General features: G+C 39.9%; 1 protein-coding gene across 1 annotated transcript; it reads left to right on the top strand.

The window, feature by feature from the left end:
- The first annotated feature begins 223 nt into the window (after positions 1–223).
- lrig3 (leucine-rich repeats and immunoglobulin-like domains 3) lies at positions 224–22,931 on the top strand. Its single transcript, XM_040149756.1, has 19 exons — positions 224–687; positions 4,813–4,884; positions 4,987–5,061; positions 12,057–12,191; positions 12,537–12,680; positions 13,266–13,409; positions 13,621–13,764; positions 14,814–14,957; positions 17,668–17,748; positions 17,823–17,894; positions 18,304–18,375; positions 19,378–19,541; positions 19,921–20,256; positions 20,362–20,643; positions 20,787–21,263; positions 21,373–21,531; positions 21,627–21,767; positions 21,933–22,187; positions 22,275–22,931. Exons 1-19 carry the CDS (start codon positions 491–493, stop codon positions 22,517–22,519), a joined length of 3,339 nt encoding a protein of 1,112 aa, XP_040005690.1. The 5' UTR covers positions 224–490; the 3' UTR covers positions 22,520–22,931.
- Positions 22,932–23,986: the final 1,055 nt, after the last annotated feature.

Genomic DNA, 23,986 nt, shown 5'->3' with positions numbered 1-23,986 from the left:
TTTACACTACTCACACTGAAAGTAAGTTCAGACATAAAGAGAGAGAGAATACACACTGGGTCTTAATCAATTAAAAATGAATTTCCAAAGGCAGATATGTAATTTTGAGATAAAATTCTTAATTTTACTAAAATTATCCCGACTAATCCGAAATTGCCGGATTCAACAATATGGACTACATTTCCCAGAACCCCCCGTGGTCCCTCCCCTCACATACCTCTGGTTTGTGCTCACACTAAGCTGTGGGGATCTTGTACTGCACAAGTTCCCCCAACAGCAGCAGCGGCGGAGGAAAGTTACTCCACAGGAATGGGCAAGTTTCAGAAGAACGTTTTTCTTTTATATCTCACACCTACGATCATCAGAACAACAAGGGTTTGGATATAAGGATCTACTGTGTTAATAAACCGCACCAAATTTGGGATATTTTTTTCTCACTTTTCCGCTGAAGATAAAACTAAACGGGTGTTTTCTTGGGTGGCCAGAAAAAATGTGTCCCTCTACGCAGCCTCACAGTTTTGCAAGGTTTGCCGTGGTTTTTCTGCTGTTTTTGATACTACAGCGTGGATATGGTGCTAACATAAGGACCTGTCCCCCTCCCTGCGCATGTTTTGGGGAGCTTGTGGACTGCAGTCGGCTGAAAAGGGGCCAAATTCCAGACACGTTCCCAGAATGGACAGTTCAATTGTGAGTCCAGTCAAAGAGCCTTTGTCTACCTTATTATTGTATGGGATCATATAATTTTATCATTCATTTATTTTAATATCCGTTCACACCGTTGCACTTTGAGGAATAAGTAGGTTTAGTTTACTTTTTCCTTAAACACGGATGGGATGATACACATTCCTGTCATAGTGAAAACGGAATGGGTTGTAAAGCACATAATGAATATGGTATTCCAGAAGGAAAACACTTGATTGACTTGCTTTAATTTGATTGAAATTGGCACATCTGATTCAGTCAGGAATACGAAAAAGGTTTCCCATAGTACATACAATTGTAACTAGAGGCCATTCATAATTTTTAGAATGGTCTGACAATGTGGTTATGGTCACATCTGCACTTGCAGTGATTGAAACTGGTGTGTTTTGGTGTTGGTCCAGTCTTCAGATTTAAATTTCATGGACCCTGAGGCCTTCAAAGCCTGAAAAGCATAAATCAGATGCAGTCTGTGTGCAGCATTGGACTGTTTCCTAAAGAAATATATCCATTACTTTGCTGTTCGTGTACCAGCTCCATAAGTTGAATCAAGGCTGAGATCGGCCTCAAGCCTGCTGGAGCTGAAACACCAAAAACAACTTTAATGGCATGTTCCTTGGTGTGTTCTACTTTACAGATATTTATTCTTAATGGATTTTTATTTCCCTGCGTCAAGCTGGAGTACATGATTTTGATTATCCTGTGTTAGACTATAGTGCTTGATTAAGTGCCTGGTTGAAGCTATTGCCCTGCTATTGAATTTAGTTTTTCTCTTTCTAAAATTTGCTGCTCTGGAAACTTGATGTTGCCAGAGAAAACAGACCCAGCCTGAGCCTCATAACCAAGGCCGGCCTTCCAAAGAAAACGGAAAAAGAAGTTCCACATGGGGGGAAAAATTCTTTTCACTCTGGCATGCTAATTTACGAGTGGCTTACCAGCACATCTTAAACCCCTTAAACCACCCAACCCTTTGTTTTCCAGTACCCCATTATTTCTGCTGAATTAGCAACTCCAAACCCAGGGATGGTACTGATTAAGGATGAGCGTGTTTGATTAGGTCGAAACAAACTCACAGAAAGAAAAGGGGGAAGGAGAAAGTGGGACGGAGAAAAAAGAGGAGCACGAGGAGTAGGATTAAGCCATGAATATCAGGTAGCTGGGGGAAACAGGCTGAACATTTAATGCCTTCTCGCTTTTTTGGGTTTAAGAATGAGACTTGAAAGTGGGTTCAGCTTAAAAACAATATGTGCGTGAAGGGTAAAATACATTTTAGTCAATAGAGAAATTTGACTTTGAACAATTATTTCTTTCAAGGGGTTATACTGAATCCCTTGATAGTTTTACTATGACATTTATCAGAGAAATTGGATGGTTTTTGTACCTAAAGAATTACATTTATTTTAAAGTAACATTAATGCGGAGGAGGTAGGCGATAATAAGAATCCTTAGGGTTTGTGTCATAGCCTATGCTAATTTACTGGCATGTTAGCTACTTACCTGACATTACAGAGTTAGCTACAAATTTTAGGAATGTGCCTATTTCAAAATAGAAACATAAACCATTCTGGAGGGGTATAAGGACTTCCTTGAGAGTTGAAGTTATACAAAACATTTTTTAGAGGAATTACATTGTTTTTCAAAGCTAAAGAATCACAATTATTTGACCAGGTAACATTAATGCTAAATGAAAAGGACAAGAAAGCACAAAAAGGGGTAGATTATATCAGGGATTCTAATGGTTTGTGTTATAGCAAACAGCAATTTACGTTAGCTACTTATCTAACGGTTTAACCTCCTAATGTAGCTAATAGCTGTAAGCCAGTAAGCTACAGTTTATCATTCTTCCAAAAATAATAAATGTCATAAATTAAAAAGACACAAATACCCCTTCTATTTATGTTTTTGCCAAAGTTGGCTCTTTGGCATTTAATTAGCTATTTGACTAACTTGCAGTCTTTAAAATAGAAATCTATGGCTCAATCCATGAATATGTAACCCAACCTATGAGGTTTTTTTTTCTGCCTCTGAAAAAATATTTATGGAACGTGATTTGAAATCTTCTGCTACGTCCCATTGTTATCATAACTTAAAGCATTAATGACAGCTCTTGTGGCCTAAAGAGTAGCTCATTTATTCCCTTTTTAATCTCTGATAACAATGTTGTGCAATACATTTTCACCAGACGAGCAGATACAGGCTGTAGCCTGTATACAGCACGATTTGTTATCTTGCTCTGTTCAGTGCCTGCTTTGTTAGGGAAGTAGAAGTGTTAGGGCTCCTCAGGGGGCTTATCTAGGTAGTATGATAGGACACCTTTCCCATATGGCCCCCAGTGCTCGAACTATAACAACAACACACGGCTACATACTTTGGGGGGGGGTGAGTAAACAGTCCCCAGTAAATTCATCAGATGTATGAAATGTGTCCCTCTTGCTTTTCCCGGCATTGTGAGTACATTACCAGTTGTTAGGTTCTCCGCCCCCTCTCCGAGCTCTTTGATGGATTCCAGATGAGGGAGGTAAGGAGGAGGAAGAGGGGTGAGGGGGTGTTAAAAAATGTCTGGAACCACAGCGTTGATCATTTGCAGTCAATAACTCTACCACTTTATGGCGCAGGAGGCTTCGCTTGCCAGACACCTTGAGCTGGTTTTTTAGGCTCCTTTTCAAATCAGGCAGCAAATACAAGAGTTTCACCCCCAGTGAGCTGTAACCAAGTCTGCTTCAGTTGACTCCTAGACCAGGCTCAGTCAAGTTTCACTCCTAGACCAGGCTCAGTCAAGTTTTACTCCTAGACCAGGCTCAGTCAAGTTTTACTCCTAGACCAGGCTCAGTCAAGTTTCACTGCTGGACCAGGCTCAGTCAAGTTTGACTAATCAAGTACTATGCAAGACTAAAACAGGCAATAAAAGAACAATAAACATCACATACACATCCCTCTTAATGTACAAATGTTAATCTGCAAAAATGTGCAAAATCCCAAAGGAGTTCTGATATAAACCCTTTAACATCAATGCATGGGTAATGGCTAATCAATACATACATTGTATCAATTAGTCTGGGGTCCTGTACTTAGGTGAAATACTCCAAATTGCATTAAGAGCTAGGCAGAAAATAAATATAATAAATACAAACATTTATAAAAATACACGTTTTAATACTGTTAGATTTCGTTTGAAGTTTTGTAAATGCTAAAGTCAAAATAGGAAAGTCCAGACACCAGAAAAGAGGTCTGGACAGAGCCTTGGCCAGTACTGAAACCTCGACTCGAGCACTTTTATCTACTTCCCTCGCCTGGTTCCGGCCCCCTTTCAGCACAAAAGCTTCCGCCCCAGATACTTATGGGCTTGTCTGTTTTGGCTTTACTTCTCATTAGAGGCCTGGATATGAAGTGAGCTGTTTTGGCATGGTTGTTCTCCTCTGTGTTATAAAGAAGGGATGGAAAGCCCATACCAGACCTTTAACTTAAAACCCCAAAATGTCCTTTTTTGGACTCGAATGTGAAAGCAGTTTGTTTTGGAACTTTTTCTGCTGCTTTGAAATGTTACTCATGCACAATCAGTTCAGTCTGAGACAGGCTCTGATGTTTCTCAAGAAGACCTTAAAGAAAAGTACTTTGACAATATTGTGTCAGAGGTTCATCCTGAATTTATATGCAGGTGGAAACCAAAGTCACACCCAGTCATAGAAACTGGATAATCGATTAAAATTTGAACTAGTTACATTGCTTTTTAAAGAGTTGTTAAAAATGTAGATATTGACATTGGACTTTAAGTTGGCTTTAGGTGAAAGTATCTGAAACTGAATTCAGGTTTCTCTCAAGTTTTCTGTTTGCGGCAGTATGTCGGTAACAAATCTTACCGTTGTTTATTTTCCCAACCATGCCGTGTCATTTCATCACCATCAATCTTGCAAGATTTCTCTAAACCTTACAGTTTAATTACAGTGTCTTTACTTTGGTCCACTTAATGTGTTCACAGTGTTAAGGCACAAAAGCACAGAGAATTTGTATGTAATTATATTTGCTATGTAGATCCAAATGGAAGACTGCAGCAATTGAAAAATATGCTCCATGTTGTATACTTTTCCCATATTTTTTGCTTTTTTTCTTTCTCAGGGACCTGAGCCATAACAAATTGCAGGTGCTTGACAGCACTTTGTTTTCCAAACTACAACATCTAGGTGAAATGTAAGTATGTCCTGTGTTCTCAATCTTAAAAAAACAGCTTCCATCACTGCCCCACATTTGACAAACCTTTTTTAAACAATTTATTTTTCCCAATGTAAACAGAAAACTGAACCATAATCAACTTGAGGCAATACCTGATTTGGGCCCTTATGCTTCAAACATCACAACGCTCATTCTGTAAGTAAAACCCTTCTTAAGTCTGATTAACACCTGTCTTGACTCTCCATAGAGTCTCTGCCCAGTCTGGATGGTACGCCTCAGCCAGGGTTGTCTTTGCTGCATAAAGTAGTGAGCTGGGGAGTGGTTCCTCCCCCTTCATTCGCTCTAAAGAGCAAGCCTTCCGGCTGAGCTGGTTTCCAGACATTGCAGCCAGCCCTAGACGGGTCACATGCTCAAAGACAAATGCCATCAACAGAAATGGAAAAAAAATTTCATGTGGCTTTTGCTTCTGGTGGTGTATTTTTAACCTGGAGGCAGTGACGCTGAAAAGAAAAAAAAAAACTGTCAAGTAAAATTACAAAAATCCAAATTTGTTTTTTTATGTTGTAGCTTCAGTGGAAGGATTACATGGTTCTGTGTGACCCTTTAAGGGACTCAGAAATGAATGGTGGTCAATCTGGACACAAGGTAGTTTCTCTTAACACCTGGAAAATTTTACAATACCTTAGTCTATCAGTTCACTCCTAATGATAAATTCAATAAAAACCATTTGACTTGTCATATTTCATCCCAATTAGTCTTTTACCTTTGGAATATTGTTGTAATAAATGTACTCTCAGAACAACACCAGATATTAGGGTGTGAAACCTCAACGATTTTATTTTTTTGCTGTGGCATGAATCTCTGAAACCAAGTGATGTGAAGTTATTGTGGAAGAATGTATCCTGGCTAGATGAGGCGTATTCCTTATCAAGCCCCGACACGATACTCTGTGACAGCCGCAGGGTTTGCAACAGAGCAAGATGGGCAGGATGGTCTTTTTGTTTAAGGCAAGCTTTTAAAACCTTAGCTGTTGTATTTCAATGCATTATTTGAGGTGGATCTTTGCAAGTTTTCCTGCTGCACATGGTAACTCTGATTTGTCCAAAAAATATTATTTTCTTCATTATTTGTTTCACATACAAAAAAACACCTGGGATGAATGGCTACATGGCTTGTTCCTTTAATGGTTAGAAAGACGTCACAGTCATCTTCCACAACTGCTATCTTTGCTGTCCAAGTACGCTTGAGCAACTCTGGAATAAGTGCAGAGTTCCTGCACAGATTCACTTTTAAAATTCCGGACTTTCTCCAAACCATAATTTCTCTATTTGATTTGACGATGCTGTTCAGTTTGGTTTACCGAAAATTGTGTAATCCATGTTAACTCTTCCTCAACACAGTCCAGATTGAACTTTTAGTAATTAGAGAACATGTAGTCACAGAATAACATGAAACTCAGAGCTAATGCACTACTACTAGGCCAAGTAGCACTAATATGCTCAGTGAAAATGACAGGAAGTATATAGTTTGTGTCATAGCCAATGCTAATTTTACGTCAGCTACCTAATGTCCCTGAGTTTTAATTAGCTAGGAGTTCTAAGAATTATAATCATAATGCTCCGTGTCATTAAACTATATATCCATTAAGGGCAAAAGACTACACTATATAAAGTTATGTAACCTTTGCTGAATCACAGCTGCCCACAACTGATAGTTTTGGGATAATGTTAAATACTAAAATTTAGTGTAACAAAAGCACAAATATAGAAGACTTATAAAGTCATCGAAGTATCTTAGTAATGTTAGTTTCATAAAACTATATACCTAAACTTTGCTAGCATTAGCAAACATTAGCCACCACTACCTTCGTAAGGCAATAGCAGCAATACCTTGGAGTATACTAAACTGAGTTCAAAAATCAACCCCTTGTTTACGCATTCATTATGGACAGTAGTGAGCAGATAATAATTTTTGTGTCATCACTGACATGTAGATGCACAGCTGTAGTTTTCACAAAATTTGAGCTTTGGATTTTGTGATTTTTAGCAGCAAATTTGTAAGGCACTATATAGTGGATAAATTTACACACTCAGACACCAGGCATTTTTGACATATTTTTAACTAGCTATTCTTGCTAATAGCCACAAGCTAGTAAGATACAGTATCATGCTAATCCTGCAAAATGGCTGATATCATAGTCATTTATGAAAAAGACATTAATGGCATTTATATTTAGATTTTAATTTCTCATTTGTCATTCAAATATGCATTCAAATTTAGCTAAGCTGCGTTTATTGAAAAAGTTCTTTTGCTAAATTTTTCCAGGTTGAATTTGTGTTATCCATTTTAACTCTGCCTAAACACACTCACATAGATATTATTTTTAAAACCAACAAATGTCACAATGTATGACACAAAACTGAGTAACAGGAAAACTTTGTACTTTCTATAAAGCCTAGTCTGTCCTTACAAGAATGAAGTGAACACTGAGTAAAGATGATCAAATTTTGCCATTAAGCTATTGTCAGATGGTGAGGTCAGGAACATAATGTGTTTCACACTTGTCCTCACTCTCACTCACACTGTTGGTGTTGGCTACTGCCCTCTTTCTAAAGATTAGGCAGTGTAGTTTTGTTTTTTTTTCCTTCCAGTGGAACATTTTTCAAGAATTTATCCCCCTCCTTTAGTTTCTCCGAGCTGGGCGGGTAGTGAAGAAAAAAAAGACTTTGGGGTATCAAATACCACCTATTCAAACATCCAGTCAGACATAGCGGCAGCTCTCGCCAACTTCTTTGACCTTGCAGCTCAGAGTAAAAACAAACAGCAGTAACCCTGCAGCTGGTAGTAATTGAGTTGTGATCATCTTAATTAATTGAACAATTTCCCAGGAATTTATAGTTGGGGTAAACCCCACCACTGCTAAATCCCTCTGCATGTGTTTGGGGGTTTCAAGAAATGACCTGGAGATTACAGGTGTGATTAGGTATACAAGGAGGTTAACCTCTTGGTATGTCCATGGAAATGGGAACTTTGTTCAAGATGAGAATTACAAACCAAAACAGTAGCGAGGAATAGGAATAATCCATGACATTTTTATAAATAAATACTGTATGTGTCCAGCAGGGATTTAAATAGGGCTGAAAGTAATGAATATTTTTATAATTTGCTGGTTATTTTTGATTGAATCAATTTATTTTTTAGTCTGTTAAAAAAATTATTTTCACAATTTCCAAAATTGCAAGGTGATTTCTTTACATGCCTTGTTTTGTCCAGCCATCAATATAAAACCAAGATATTCAGTTTGCAATGATATACAAAAGAGAAAACCAACAAATCCTCACATTTTAAAACCTTGAACCAGCTAACATTTGGCATAGTTGCTTTGACTATTGACTAAAAATAACCCTACTTTTCAGTTGATCCATTAATCAATAGATTCAAGCTTATGACAGTTTTTAACATTTTTTTGTTCTTTGAAGAAGAAGAACCAGGTAGTTAACATGATTATGAATAGCAACCATAGCTAAACAGACTTGGAAAAAAGATCACCACCTACATAACGCTTCATCGACGGAAAAGAAGAGCCCCACCTATATTTTTTGATTGAGAGGTGATCTCTATGAGCTGCAGTACAGAGACACCACAGTAAAGAGGGCTTACTAACAAAAAAAATGAAGCCAAATTTTGAAAAATTTGAATGCCAATGCATTTTAACATGCATTATTTGATGTTTTCTGGTATTTTAGGTGGCAGAAATACTCATGATTCAACAAGATTTTTACAGCTCCTCTCTCATTGTACATAAAGGTCCTTCACATTTTAATACCATCCCTGCTTCTCTCCACCCTGACAGGGAACCAACGTGTCAAGATGATCAACTATTTGAGTGATATGTTCAGGGATTAATATGGCGTCTCAACAGTAAACAGAGTCCTGGTTTTCATTACAGGCGCCGCTGCAGAGAGGGGGAGTTATCAGATGGCTTCTCAAAACTCTGGTCTTTTTTCAATAGGAAATAACACACACACACACACACACACACGCACACAAACGCACCACAATACATATGCACAAAAACACGCACGCTTTACTCTACGAGCAAGACAGTTTTCTAAAAAGCAAATTTCCATTTAAATAACATACCTCATGAAAAGAATTAGTTTCTGCTTAGTGGACAACAACAACAACAAAAAAAACTTCAGCCTGGATCTCAGGTTTTTACATACCAACATACCTTTTCAGTGTGTAAATGTGGTCAATTTGATGGTGGTTGAGGCCAAAAATACTGTGGAGTTTTCTCAAGAGTACTGGCAGGTGTAATAGGCCTGTAACGAAAATATCCACACTTATTACAGTCACATTTTATGCACTCAAGGTTTTAGAAAGTTTGAAAAGTCTGAAAACACATGCAAATTAAGAGTTTGGTAACATGCTTTTTTTTTTAAAAGTTAGCAAATTTTACCACTTTGGAAAACTATCCAAAAAGACCATTATACAGACTTTCTATGTATAGGAAACATTTTCTGTGGTTGGGATCACATTGGCTCAACAGCATTTATTTTGTGTCTTACTGCTACTTGCCTCAGTTTAATGAGTAAATATTTTATCAATGCCTCTGGCTGTTATTGACACATGATTAGCCTTTTATTGACTTCCATGAAAAGCAGCAAAGCCCTGCAACCACAGTCGTAATGGGTCCATAATCTTGTTATCTGATAGCAAACTGGATGAACAAATTTGAAGTGTGCGTAATTAAAGTGTACAATGGTGAGATTGTTTGTGTATGCAGAAGACAGAGGAGTATTCACTGACTGGCAGTGTAGATGTTGAGGGGAAAAAGGGAAAACAGTAGGGTTTGCTATATTTAGGCCCAAGTTTTTGAAATTGTCTGGCCATGCAGTTTCACAGCGTCAGTTTGTGGTTTACTTATTTTTTAAGGTGCACTATGGAAGATGTTTCTTATTGCAAAATAACTATAATGAATCTGAGAGGGCTGATAATGGAATAATTACTTGGCCAGATTTCTGATACCCTCCAGTAGATAAACTTCAGGGTCCATCTCCTCCTTCTCAGGCAGGAAGTGTGCACCAGCCCCTCTCCATGGCTCCACTTTCCCCCTGAGAGAAACTGGAAAGACTGGTTCTTTCTCACCAGGCCGCCCTCCTCCTCTCAGCAAACAGTCAGGGGAACATGAAAACTGAGATACATATGCGGTGTACAGTGCTTTTGTTTGGGACCTGGGGCTGTGGTGCTTGGAAAGCCTTCTGCAAATCTCCAAACAGAAGAGCTGCCTGTGTTGTTTTTATTGTAGACAATGAGGCAATGTATTTTTTCTTAACAATTTTTTAGTATTTGTAGCGTTTTAGACCGTTAGAAACATGGCATATTTTCAGAATGGTGAAGAAAAGAGTTTTTTTGCAGAAACAAATGAAGTTTCACATTGACCTTATCATTGAGCACAGGCATGCCACACCAAACTCCATGTAATATAAGAATTTAATCCAACAGTGATTTGATTATATTCAAATTCATTGAGCTCTTTCATTACATCATAAAACCTCAAATTAATTATTTCATAAAATCTCAGATTCATAATTTGGGGAAGTTTGACACTTTGTGTAGTTTCTGTCCCCAACCCAACCTGCCAGCCCCCCAGCATACTGTCTGTCCCTGGCACAGCATCAAGGCCTAAGAACAGACAACCTCTGGCGGGTTTTGTTCCAGCATTGCCCCATAGTCCTGCCAAACTCTAAACTCAGAATTACCTAAATGTGCTGCACTTTTCAAAATGGAGAACCTTGTTTCTATATAAATTATATGTAGGGTTGTTTCAGTGTTACCGCACATTGTGTGGTGCCACGCTTACTTACAGCCTCAGCTGGACAAAGGGAACATAAGATCAAGATTAGAGCCGATGCTTTTTCTGGGTGTAAACTGACAGGTCATTATACCTGATTTGCGTCCTGAGTGTTAAAAACAGCTTTTTTTCAATATGACATGCATTTTTTCCTTACAATGATCATTTTAAGGAAATATTTGAATTTTTTTGCCCTCACAAAACAGTTGAAATAGGGTCTTTTAGAGGTAACATTTTTATTTTTATCTATTTTTATTTTTATCGGTTTCACCCCGAAAGCCGATCTAAAAGACGGAAATCATCCTTTACTTGAGACAATTTCTTGGAGGCGTTTTAATACCATTCATGACTAGAGCTGCAACTAACAATGATTTTCATTATCACTTAATCTGCTATTTTCTAGTTTGGTCTATGAAATATCAGAAGATTGTAGAAATGCCTTAAAAATTTACTAAAACCCAAGGCGAAAAAATAATTAAACAATTAATCGATTATCAGAATAGTTGATGATTAATTTTTGTTGATCGACTAATCAATTCTGCTCTATTCATGACAGCTGCCACTCTCATGAAGCAGTCTGCACTGTTGTGCACTGCTGACTGACAGATTGGAACAATTAAATATTAATGACACCACATCAAAAACTAAAATTAAATTTTAAAACAGTCTGCAGTGTTTTTTTTTTCAAATTTTGTTCAAAAATGAATCAGAAAAACTAACATCTCTCTGGTCAGTAAGGTGTAGCTGGTGGGAGGACTGTAACCATTGGCATGAATACTTAAAACGAGGTCTGTAGTCTGGTACATAGGAGGGAATTTCTACTGCCCCCCCCCCCAAAAAATGTTGAGTCTCATACACAAAGAAGGCACTGTACAGACTCTGTTTATAACTAAGCAGTCCCTGCACTGCAATTTAGGAGGCGTGCAGTACAGGAAATTGCTGGCCTCTGCCCAGGCATGCTTTCACTGAGGGGAATGGTATTCATCAGCCAAGTAATTGGCAGGTTTTTTTTAAACACCTTGTTCGTAATTACCTTATAAAGAAAATAACACATCTCTAAACCGAAAGGTTGTTTGGACTTGGTGTGAAGAGCAGCAGAATTGATCATACTGAACTATTTGTGAAATGTGCATGCCAGCATCAGCAAAAAAAAAACAAAAACACTGACAGTTTCAGACTGGGTGGTAATTTTTAGTTTGTCATTTTTTAATACCACAGGCTAGTTGAGGGACTTGACTGCTTTCACATCTTGAAACATGAAACTGGTGTGTGCCAATAGTCAGATACAAAGTATTTTTGTCATTTATTGGAGCGATGCTGTCTGTATTTTCAGAGCAAACAACAGGATCACCAGGATCTCTGTGGAGCAGCTGAGGCCCTTCCTCGCTCTGGAAACGTTCGACCTCAGCAACAACAACATCATGGATATAAAGACCAACTCCTTCCCCGCTCTTCCCCTCAAGAACCTGTGAGTGTAACATTTCTGTTTGTGACTGATGTGTGTGCATTTTTAAGTGGTTAATTATTCATCTTAAGGAGAATGTTTAATCTGAACAGAGTATTTTTTATTAGTGGTTTTAGTCATGAGCAGCAACCCACAACAAACCATTACTTTTATCGCAACATGAAAAAATGCCTTTTATTGCCTATATACATCTTACCATTTTTGTAGCATCACCAAAATAAAACATTCCTGGAAAGTATGCTACAAACCACCCCTATTTTTCCAAAGTCAGTGAAGCTGTAATGCAGTTTTTCATCTGTGCCTTTTACATTTTAAAACTAACCGTACACTTAAATCTTTCTGTTTCAGGTTCCTCAACAATAATCGGATCTCATCACTAGAGACAGGCTGCTTCACCAACCTGTCCAGCAGTCTGCAGGTTCTCCGGCTCAACCGCAACCGGCTCTCCGCCATCCCAGCCAAGATCTTCCAGCTGCCCAATCTCCAGCATCTGTAGGATTGCTGCATTTATGCAATATCAAAATCATTACTTCAAATCATGATAATTACCAAAGAAATACTTGTTTTTGCATCCAATGCCATAATCTCGATTCTTTCGAAGTACAGCAGAACTTCTCAATGAAATTAAAAGTTGAGGATATAGCTCAGAGTAATATACCCAAATGAAAGTTCATAAAGTTGTCTATAAAACAAATTCAAATTTTTTTATTATGTGCTGATAGACATTGTACCTTTGAAAATTGATCCAATTTGTTGAAAAATCAGTAGAGTTTGGGCATTTTAGGAAAACAACATTTGTCCGGTTTATATCACGTGCCACCATTCTGGTGGAGCTTTGATTTTTAGGGTCTCTAGATCGTCTGAATGCTGGTTTAGAGGCTTATTTTAATCTTTTACACTGTACATTTTGGGGGTTTATATAAAAAAATTAAACATTAAGATTTTCTAAAATTATGTTTTAAATGCACTACAAAACATCTGTGTAAAATACCAGGTGTTCACAGCATCAATTTAAAAACAGCCCCTACATCTGCATCGTTTTGTGATGTGATGCTGAGTTTGCTGTGTGTGTTTCAGAGAGTTGAGCAGGAACCGGGTTCGCAGGGTGGAGGGCCTAACGTTCCACGGTCTGCATGCTCTTCGCTCCCTCAAGATGCAGAGAAACAGCCTCAGTCGCCTTATGGATGGAGCCTTCTGGGGCCTCAGCAACATGGAAGTCCTGTAAGGAACTTTACAAGTGATGTGCATCATGTTATTTTCTTCTAAATGTTGTATAAAATCTCATTGTGTGTGTGTGTGTGTGTGTGTGTGTGTGTGTGTGTGTGTGTGTGTGTGTGTGTGTGTGTGTGTGTGTGTGTGTGTGTGTGTGTGTGTGTGTGTGTGTGTGTGTGTGTGTGTGTGTGTGTGTGTGTGTGTGTGTGCGCGCCTGCAGGCAGCTGGACTACAACAACCTGACGGAGGTGAGTAAGGGTTGGCTGTACGGCCTGCTGACTCTGCAGCAGCTCCACCTTGGCCACAACGCCATCAGCAGGATCCGACCTGACGCCTGGGAGTTCTGCCAGAAGCTCAGCGAGCTGTAAGGCCGCCTTTTTATTCTCCCCTCCCTCTGCACCCTCTTTCTCTTTTTTCCCCTCCCTCTTGGTATTCCCTCCTCACTTTCCATTTCTGAATTCCCAATACTTCTGTGCATTGCCCTCTTCTCTTCTCTGGCACTCCCGCCTGCCCTTCCTCACAGTCTAGTTCCTCTCATCGCCACTGACACTCTCTCTCACACACACACAAACACACACAAACACACACAGACAGACAGACAGACAAAGCAGGGTCTCTTATTTTCTGCCAGTCAGTGCAACATTAACTTACTGCCAAAATATTATAGACCCCTTTGCCCCTTTTTGCTCTGGTGTCACTTGAGCCTAAACATCGCCCTGTGGAACTCCCTCTTATTTTTCCTATTGGAAATTCCATTATTGGTTGCAGTTTCTTCCCTTTCCTACATTACCCTCAGACTTCAGGATTGATTTCCCAGCCATCAACACATAGTCCTGGAAGCAGATTAAAATTCCTTTGTTGTGGCTGTTGTCTACAGTAGCGGTCATTTCAGTGTTTGCAGTGTCTGGAGCGTTTTTCAAACATAGGTTGTCTGTTCTTTTCCCCCTGTTTCTTTTACTCTTATCACACGAACCTGACAGTAAACAAGCCCCCATCAGCTGGGAACCTGCCCAACTATCTGATGTGTTCTCAACAGAGTTTACTTTAAAAACCGGTTGCTCTGAGTTGTTTGTTTCAATGTTTCCGTTTTGTTGCACATTTTGATTTTCTCAAACTCACACAAAATAAAGGTCATCATAAAATTAAATCACAGTCACGGATTGTAACCTTTAGATTAAATCAGTGAATTTTAACAGTGATCTTGGAAGTAGTTTAGTGCTCTGGAGGCAAAGTATATCTTCTTGTAAGAGCAAAGAGGTGCGAAATGTGGCAATCTGTGTGAGGTCTAAACAGGATGATGTGGGAAGAGGTCTGAGATATTAAGCGAAGGTGATGGTTGTGTGTATTTGTGTGCTTTCCAGACACCTTGGGCACTATTTTCATGTTGTTGTTTTTTCTGTATCTGTCCTACAGCAACCTCTCCTCCAACCATCTGTCCAGACTGGAGGAATCCAGCTTTGTAGGCCTCAGCCTGCTGGATGAGCTCCACATCGGAAACAACCATGTCAGCTTCATTGCAGACGGAGCTTTCCGTGGCCTCTCCAACCTGCAGATGTTGTAAGTTAAATTCAACTTTTTAATACAAAGGGCCATTGAATTTGTTAGGACACAGTTTACACTCAAGCTGAAAGTTTCTTCGTCATTATTTTCTTCCCTGGTGTATGACTGATCCAGAGGTGATTTTGCCTAATCAGTAACTAGAAAATTTTTCATTCAATTGGGGATTTTTACTTCCCATTGGGACCACTATGGAAATGCAACTGGAAACACTGATATGCTGATCTAAACAAAGTTAAAATCAATTAAATCTATCACAACTATTTGTAAAGTACCTTTCTAGCAAGTTAGCTCAATTCAAAGTGCTTTACAGATGACTCACAAGTTGATAATGGAACAAAAAAAATTGTAACAATTTACAAATGTAAATAGTAAAACAATTTGAGACTAATGCACATGAGAAATAAAAATTATGAAAAATGTAATAATAAAACCAATAAAATATATAAAAGGATGTGTTCCAGCTAACAGTAACATAATTTGTACATACAAATACTCTATTGCTCCACCCAGCCTCTTTAAACCCACCTTCGCCATCAATCCTAACTTTTATCCCCTTCTAACCCCCCCATCATACACCCACATTCACCCTTTCCCACAGAGAGGCTTCGCATCATTTCCCCTGGTTTGGTACTGTTTTAACTGGATCCAAACGTGTGCTGCTACGGTCACTGTAGGGCAGGTGTGCATCTAGATGGACATGAATTGCTTCAGGGCTTTAAATCCACCCCTACCCTACCACATATACACATGCACACACCCTTCCTCAATATCAATCAGCCATAACCAGGCATGCTGAGGAGGAAAATAACTGTTTGAAAGCATTAGAGCAGCTGAGTGATCAAAGGAGGCAATTTCTCTGGGTAATTCTTGGCTTTTTTATTCCAACACTGGGTATTTAGCTGTTTAGTGTATGTTTCTTCCTGTGGATAGCAGGATAAATGTCTCCATATTTTTTCTAGCAGCCACAGATAGAGTTTGATAGCAAAGACATGTTGAACAGTAAACATCAAGAGTTATCATTAGAGTTTGATGTCATTCCCTAAAATTCAAAGAGCAAGGGCTTGTTATAGAGCCACTATTTTGCCGTAATGATCGTAGATCATACAGGGAGGAATCCATTAAAGAAAAGGCAAAGGCAGAGAGACCTATTTCTGTACCCACAGTAGTAGAAACTAGACCAGGAGCCAGTTGTACCAGCCATTCCTTCATTTAAACTTAGCCTCATTATAACATAAATGAAGATTTCCACATCACTAAATTAAAACAGTTTGCACCACACAAACTAGTTCTTACATAGAAATTCGTTTTTACTAAACTGTACATACTATCTGCCAGATGTAGCTGTTAGGCAGTTAACTGAATCAACTAGGACAACGTACGTTAGCTTGCTAGAGTTATGACAAATTTAGATGAAGAGGGAAAGAAGTGAAAGGTGTTTTTTAGAGTACTAGTACCCATACAGTTTAGAATGAGTGGGGAAATATTTAATTATGCTAACCTGACATTACTATGATCAAATTTACTGATTATTTGGTAATTTACTGTAGTTTAACATTATTGGAATAACATTTCGTAATTTGAGGTATATTATGTTGTTTTTGCGAAATGCAATTTAAAAACTTACCCAAAACCTTTAATCTAAAAAGATAATTTATTAACAAACTGACGTTAGTTTTTTCAGGTAGCTAGCTCAGTTAGCTAAACAGCAGTGACACCTCATAGTTACTGGGTGTAAATATTTAGTAACAACTAATCTCTACTTAAGAACTAGTTTGGGGGATGCAGCCACTTTTATTTTAGTGATGTGTGAATCTCCATTCCAGCTAGCCAAATTATTCTGATGAATACCTGGGCCACATAATTTGTTTTTTCTGGCTCAATATACACCCGGCTCCTTGGCCCACATATGGCATGACTGTCAGATGCTTCTTCCACATTAGGACCAATTCTTGCACACACACAGAAAATCTTCCTGGCTGTCAGCCAACATTGGTGGATAACAGCCGGAATCAAACCCAATGTGGAAGTATATGGGCCAGACTTGGACCGAGGACCCAGGAATATGTTGGGTCAGAAGTTTCATTTGGCTAGCTGGGATTCAGTAAACACTTACATTATAACTAGGCTAAGTTCTACAGGTTATAATAACAGAAAAATAGCTGTCAAAACTCATCTCTGGAGTCTGCTGAAAGGCTTCCTGGGGAATCAGCAACTAAAGTAGAAGTAGTGAATGAGGAATTTGATTGGAGTTAACCAAAGTAGGGGGCTTTACAAAAAATTGTTACTTTTTCACAGATTAATCCATAGTTAAATATCTCAGATTCATGATGTATTTGATGGTGAATGGAGGACCTCTGGCAACATTTCCTTTGAGGGTAACTCACATACATGTTTGAATTGCATGAAGAGTATATTTATCCCCACAAATTACGTTTAAAATGCAGAACATGTTATAATGCAGCACTTCCTTGTAAACTTTTTTTTCCCTATGCGACAAAGAGAAGCTTTTGCAGGCTTTTAAAAGTGCCACAAAGGCCAAGAAGGAACTTCCTGTAAGGCATTGAGTCGCCTTGAATATAATTTTAAAGTCTTAAATATTTTCCTCCTCACACGAAATGTAAAGCCAAGTAAAGTTTTATTAACATTGCAAGTGCAGTTGTTTTATGGCTGTGGATTTTTTACAACACGGTCTGTCCTCCTCTGAAAGGGATCTCCAACATAATGAAATCTCCTGGACCATCGAGGACATGAATGGACCTTTCTCTGCTTTGGACAAGCTGAAAAAACTGTGAGTTCATATCCACTATCATGTGTGACTTAATGGAACTTAATGAAATTGATCAAACTTTATCGTTTTCCCAGATTTCTGCATGGAAACCAGATCCGCTCTGTGACCAAGAAGTCTTTCTCTGGCCTGGACGCGCTGCAGCACCTGTGAGTCAGCCTCATGTTTCACTGATTGTTTCAAAAAGTCCAAGCTGTAAACTAAGCAGGGTGAATCACACTGAGACACAGAGACTGTTTGTTAGAGCCACACACCCAAACTGTCTTCTCCCATTCCTCAACTTTGATGTGGAATCAAGAAAGAATTCTGCCATTAGTATCTTTACGTGTTTGCCAGGCTATATCGATCACCAAAGCAAGTGGAGAGGATTGTGTGTGCGAGTGTACAACAGCAGCATTTAATTCTAATTAGATTTTGCCCAGCCGTTGCCAGAGCTGAAAGCAGACAAGAGTCGGGCCTCTCTTGATTAACACAGCAAGCGGCTGCACAGAGTTTTACTGCTGCCATCTCTCAGAGGGGATTTTACCAGTCGTAATTTCTTTTTTCTTTACTCCACAGAGATTTGAGTAATAACGCGATCATGTCCATTCAAGCGAACGCCTTCTCTCAGATGAAGAACCTGCAGGAGCTGTAAGTGGGATCCCGTTCAAGGATATTTTAAGTTATTGTTTTTGTGTTGATTTGGGACAGAGGACAATGTGAAACTCATTGTGGCCTGCAAGTCAGCACCAAACAGCACCTATTTTGCTCTTAATAACGGGTTCACAGTTTCCTTTGTCACCTTACACTAAAGGATAGTTTCCAGTAACAATCTAAGCAAGGGAATCTTCACATTTTCTCGAAATTATTCCAACTTAATGGATTGTGTGTTAGAGAAGTTACATACACATAACTAGTGTTTTGCTTCAAGCACTGTTTACATGGGAATAATGTTTTCAGGGGAAACCCGGTGGATTATAGTAACTGACGGAATTGTGAGTGAGTAAATTCTGCACAAGTGTGTGATGTCTCTAATTTATATTTTAAAAATTCCAGTACAAAATTAACAAATAGTTTGCATATAAATTCGTTTAAATAAATTTGCATATAACTGTGATTAATTTTTGCCACTGCCACCTATTTTTAATTGAATATTTTGACATTTCAGGAAATGTGGTTCTTCACTTTCTTGCCAAGTTAGATGAGAATATTGAGATATAATTGCCCGAAAAACCATAAATTATGTTACATTACATAGGCTGGTTGCATCCCTGTTTCCACTTCTTGTGCTCTGCTTAGCTAACTCGCTGCTGGCTCCAACCTCATATATACCATACAGACATGAGAGTGGTATCAGTATATCGTCTCATCTGATGCTCAGCAAGAAAACAAATAGTTTGTCTATCCGTTTTCTCTATCGGCTACAGTTTGCATGTGATAATAAAATTCAATAAAATCATATTAATGCCTGATAGGAAAAAAACATTAGGTCTTTGTATGATTTAGATCCAACACACCTCCTGTGTTGATTCCACTGTTGTCTACATTTGAGCTATATTTTAACCTCGTGATATGTGCAAGAAACAACCAACCATCTGAAATTATATTAATACAGAGTGAATTAAACAATTCTGGTATCTTCTCCCCTGGCAGGCGTCTGAACACATCCAGCCTGCTGTGTGACTGCCAGCTGAAGTGGCTTCCCGTCTGGGTGGCAGAACAAACCTTCCTGCCATGCGTCAATGCCAGCTGCGCCCACCCGCAGATGCTGAAAGGCAGAAGCGTGTTTGCCGTCAGCAGAGACGAGTTTGTGTGTGGTGAGTGATGAATTCACTTGGTGAAACGCCTTTTGCACACACACACCATAACGCCTCAAAAACAGCCATTTATCCAAGGCAGGTTTTCCATTTACAATCTGACCCAGATTGTTCAGTATTTTCCTCTTTGACGAACTAATGAGTTTCATGCAGGCAACATTATGGACATTTACTAAGTTAAATTTTTTTGCTTCCCTTGTTAGTGTCAGAGAGAATTAAGTCGGAAAAAATTCAGTTCAGTTCTTCCCGTCAGAGCCTCATCTGCCCCCAATTTCAAAACCAAACAGAAATGTAGACCTGAACACATTGACTGACATTTTAGAATATAGACTTTCAGAGTGTATGACAATTTTAAATGCTCCCTCCTGTTTTTGCCCAGATGATTTCCCAAAGCCTCAAATCACTGTTCAGCCGGAGACCAGGTCAGCCCTCAAGGGCACCAATGTGACATTCGTCTGCTCGGCAGCCAGCTCCAGTGACTCACCCATGACCTTCGCCTGGAAGAAAGATAACGAGGTCCTTAACGACGCCGAGATCCACAACCAGGCCCACCTGCGAGTGCAAGAAGGAGCAGGAGGCGAGACAGAAGTGACGGAGTATACAACCACCCTGCAGCTACGTAATGTGGAGTTCTCCAGCGAGGGGAAATACCACTGTGTCATCTCCAACCACTTTGGATCATCTTATTCTACCAAGGCCAGGCTCACTGTCAACAGTAAGTTTGGATAGGAAAAACCAACTGTTTGGCGTGTCTTTATCTACAGAATCCTTAAAGTACCTGTCAAAATCTAAAAAGATTCACAATCTCTCCCATTTCCAGTGCTTCCTTCCTTCACTAAAATGCCCATGGACTTGAGTATTCGGGCTGGAGCAACAGCCAGGCTGGAATGTGCTGCTATTGGTCACCCTTCCCCTCAGATTGCCTGGCAAAAAGACGGAGGTACCGATTTTCCTGCTGCCCGTGAACGCCGCATGCACGTCATGCCAGAGGATGACGTCTTTTTCATAGTGGATGTCAAGACCGAGGATATCGGTGTTTACAGCTGCACAGCTCAGAACACAGCTGGAGCCATATCTGCAAATGCTACACTTACTGTTCTAGGTGAGAAATGCCACGGTCATAGCAAAATATCAAAAGGAACTCTTCATTTTGAGATTGCACAAACGACTGGATGAAGAAGAAGATGAAGAAGAAGATTTCTTGTCAAACTAATTTATTTCTACTGGTATCCATTCCTTTGACAGAAACACCCTCCTTCCTGCGGCCCCTCATGGATCGCACTGTGGCCAAGGGTGAAACCGCCGTCCTCCAGTGCATTGCTGGTGGCAGCCCTCCCCCAAGGCTGAACTGGACCAAAGATGACAGCCCCTTGGTGGTGACCGAGCGCCACTTTTTCGCAGCTGCCAACCAGCTCCTCATAATCGTTGACGCAGCTGAGGCTGACGCGGGGAAGTACACCTGTGAGATGTCCAATGCGCTTGGCACAGAGAGGGGCAACATTCGACTGGCTGTCATATCGAATCCCAACTGTGACCCTGGCATGCAGGGAGGCGTGGGTGTCGGCATCGTGGGTGGTGCAGGATCGGATGATGATGGGTGGACTACAGTGGGAATCGTAATCATAGCTGTAGTCTGTTGCGTAGTGGGCACTTCACTGGTTTGGGTGGTCATTATCTACCACACCCGACGACGGAATGAGGACTGTAGCGTCACCAACACAGGTGAAGTCATGATGCCTTTTCTAGGTTGGAGTTTACCATTTTTCTCTTGGCATTCTGTTAACTATACAAATGAAAGTGTCTGATGTAACTTTATGTCTTTGTGCTACAGATGAAACCAACCTGCCTGCCGACATTCCCAGCTACCTGTCCTCGCAGGGCACGCTGGCTGACCGACAGGATGGCTACATCCCATCAGAGAGTGGCAGCAGCCATCAATACATGCCGTCATCAATTAGTGGCTTCTACCTGCAGCCTAAAGACATGAACGGTAAAACACCTGCCCTTTCTTCTTAGTCTTAAAATTGAGTACTTCTGCAACATAAAGTTTTTTTTATAAATGATACTGTTCATTCACCCATACAGGTCTTTGTCAGCTGGATACTGGAAGTGAAGCAGACATGGAAGCAACCATCGATCCTCTGCTCTGCCATTATCAAGGTCCAATAGGCTCACTGTTTCGCCGAGACAACACATACTCCACTAACCCATCAGAGGTCTTCACAGGTCTGTACAGCTTGTTTCGTCAAATGTTAAATGTTTCCTAGATCATTATTTGGTTTTTGATGAAGAACTTTATGCGCAAGTCTACGTGAAGTACATCTGTTATGTGTTGAATTTGTCTTTCACACTCTGTAAAGGAACTAATCGTTTCCATTTTTTTAATTTCAGGCTGTTCCATCGACCAAATGCCTGTCTGCATTGACTCCTACAATGGCAGCCTGACCAGCTCTAAAAGGAGGGACTACTTCCTGTCTGAGCATTTTGACCTCTGCTCCTCCACTGTCCTAATGCAGCTCCCCAATGCCAATCTCCATCATGGCCCCTCCCACCAGCAGAACGACCGCCAACCATCCGTGGAGGAGAGAGATGTGAACGACTATAGCCGACCTCATGAGGGCCTTTCTCCCTACAACACCTTCATGGGTAGGTCTGAAGTTAATCAGTTTTTTCGAACATTCCAGATTTTCTTCATGCTTTGTTGTGACTTCTTCTCGCACCTTTTATACTCAGGAACATTCGGGAAAGGTCCCTGGAGGCCTCAGCAGGACCTGTACATGGGCTTTGGCCCCCTGTCAGTGACGCATAATGGAAGAACTCTGTATGAGAACCCTTATGCCGCCCCAGACGTTGATTCAGACCACGAGGAAAACAGTCTCACCAAGGACTCAGCATCAGAACAGAGCAACAGCGTTTATGTACAGCCGTTTGACAGCAGCAGTACTGACCCCTTGCCACAGCGCAGAATGAGCACTTAGTTGAGTGACTGAGCTCTGGTTTGCTCTTGTTTTTCATGAAGAGGACGACCAAAAAGTAAAATTTCTACCTCACTAAATGGACACTTTTGCAATAAAGGACTTCTCAAATGTGCAACGAGTGAATGTAATAGACAATTAGAAGTTCCTGCAGAAACTACAAGGAGCATATTAACAGCTGTTCTTTAAGGAAACAGCTTCAGTTTCATAATATAGATGAATATATACATTTTTTTATATAAAGTTTATTATATTTTGTAAATTGTATATAAACAGATTCCATTATTTTTGCTTATCTTTTGTGTATGAGTATGTTGCGCCCTGCTTTTTCAGTTATTCCAGCTTTGAATGAAGCCAGGTTTTGCATATATATATAAAAACAATAAATAACACCTTAATGTGTGCTGCTACATTCGCTTAAGTGCTACGAGTCTTCAGTGATGTTACTGTCTTTATCATGCAAGAGATGTTTTAAAGATTTAGAAGATGTGGAGCTGGTGGTTGGGGTTAACCATTGGCCTTTTAGAGCAGATCCACAGACAGTACAGGTCTGTCATCAGCCTGTCACCACCCAGTGACCAGGGCCATGGCCTAGCCCTAGTTTAATGTCTTTTGGTCTCTAATAGGCAGTGTTGTGAGGAACATCAGCAAAAAAAAGATAAATGAGGTATTTTACTGCTACTAATAGTGCTACTGCTGTTACTAATACTGGTACGACTAACTCTACTATTACTACTGTTGCAGCAACTATTACCTCTACTACTACTGGTTGAGTACCTTCTATTAAGGAAGGCAAGTAATTTTGCCCTGAAATGTTCTTGTTGCTCACAGTAAGCTCAGGTCACTAAAGCTTGCCTATAGAGTAGCCACTAGCACAGCTCCCACCTAACTGAGATCCCTAATTCAGGTGTATCAGCCTTCTCGATCTCTACAATCTGCAAATGAATGTCGACTAGTCATGCCATTGTTGCAAGGCAGCAAATCTCAATCCAAACTCTTCTCCTATGTGGCCCCTCGGTGGTGGAACGAGTTATCAAACTGCAGAATCCCTTTCTGTCATCAAAAATCACTTCGACGTCCTACCTCTTCTGAGAGTACTTACTCAGCTAATATGCCCTTCCCTCTCTCTCTCTCTCTCTCTCTCTCTCTCTCTCTCTCTCTCTCTCTGTGTCACAGTCTCTCTGTCTCTGTCTCTGTCTCTCTATCTCTATCTATCTCTTATTCTATTCTCGCTCTTTTCAAAACTCTTAATACAATACTGACCACACGTACGTTAAAAGAGTTATCGGTCATATTTCACTTATTCGTACAGGTGATGAAGTAACTCCCTTCTAGTGCAAAGTATGGAAGAGATATTTAACAACATCCACAGTTGTCCTTTTGTGAAAAAAATGCATTCCAAACTTTAGCTAAAGCTAACATGATGGTAGCAGTCTGAGTTAGACAACTTCAGCGGATACTTCCGAAGGT

Source organism: Xiphias gladius, chromosome 2, assembly GCF_016859285.1.
Source record: "Xiphias gladius isolate SHS-SW01 ecotype Sanya breed wild chromosome 2, ASM1685928v1, whole genome shotgun sequence".
Lineage (NCBI taxonomy): Eukaryota > Metazoa > Chordata > Actinopteri > Istiophoriformes > Xiphiidae > Xiphias > Xiphias gladius.
The sequence above is the reverse complement of the archived record's forward strand: the minus strand, read 5'-3'. Positions and strand labels throughout refer to the sequence as shown.

Coding starts and splice junctions, on each gene's coding strand:
- lrig3 (XM_040149756.1), top strand. CDS start 491: ATGTGTCCCTCTACGCAGCCTCACAGTTTTGCAAGGTTTGCCGTGGTT. Junction 20,257..20,361: donor GGCCAGGCTCACTGTCAACA/GTAAGTTTGGAT, acceptor TCCCATTTCCAG/TGCTTCCTTCCTTCACTAAA. Junction 22,188..22,274: donor TCCCTACAACACCTTCATGG/GTAGGTCTGAAG, acceptor TTTTATACTCAG/GAACATTCGGGAAAGGTCCC.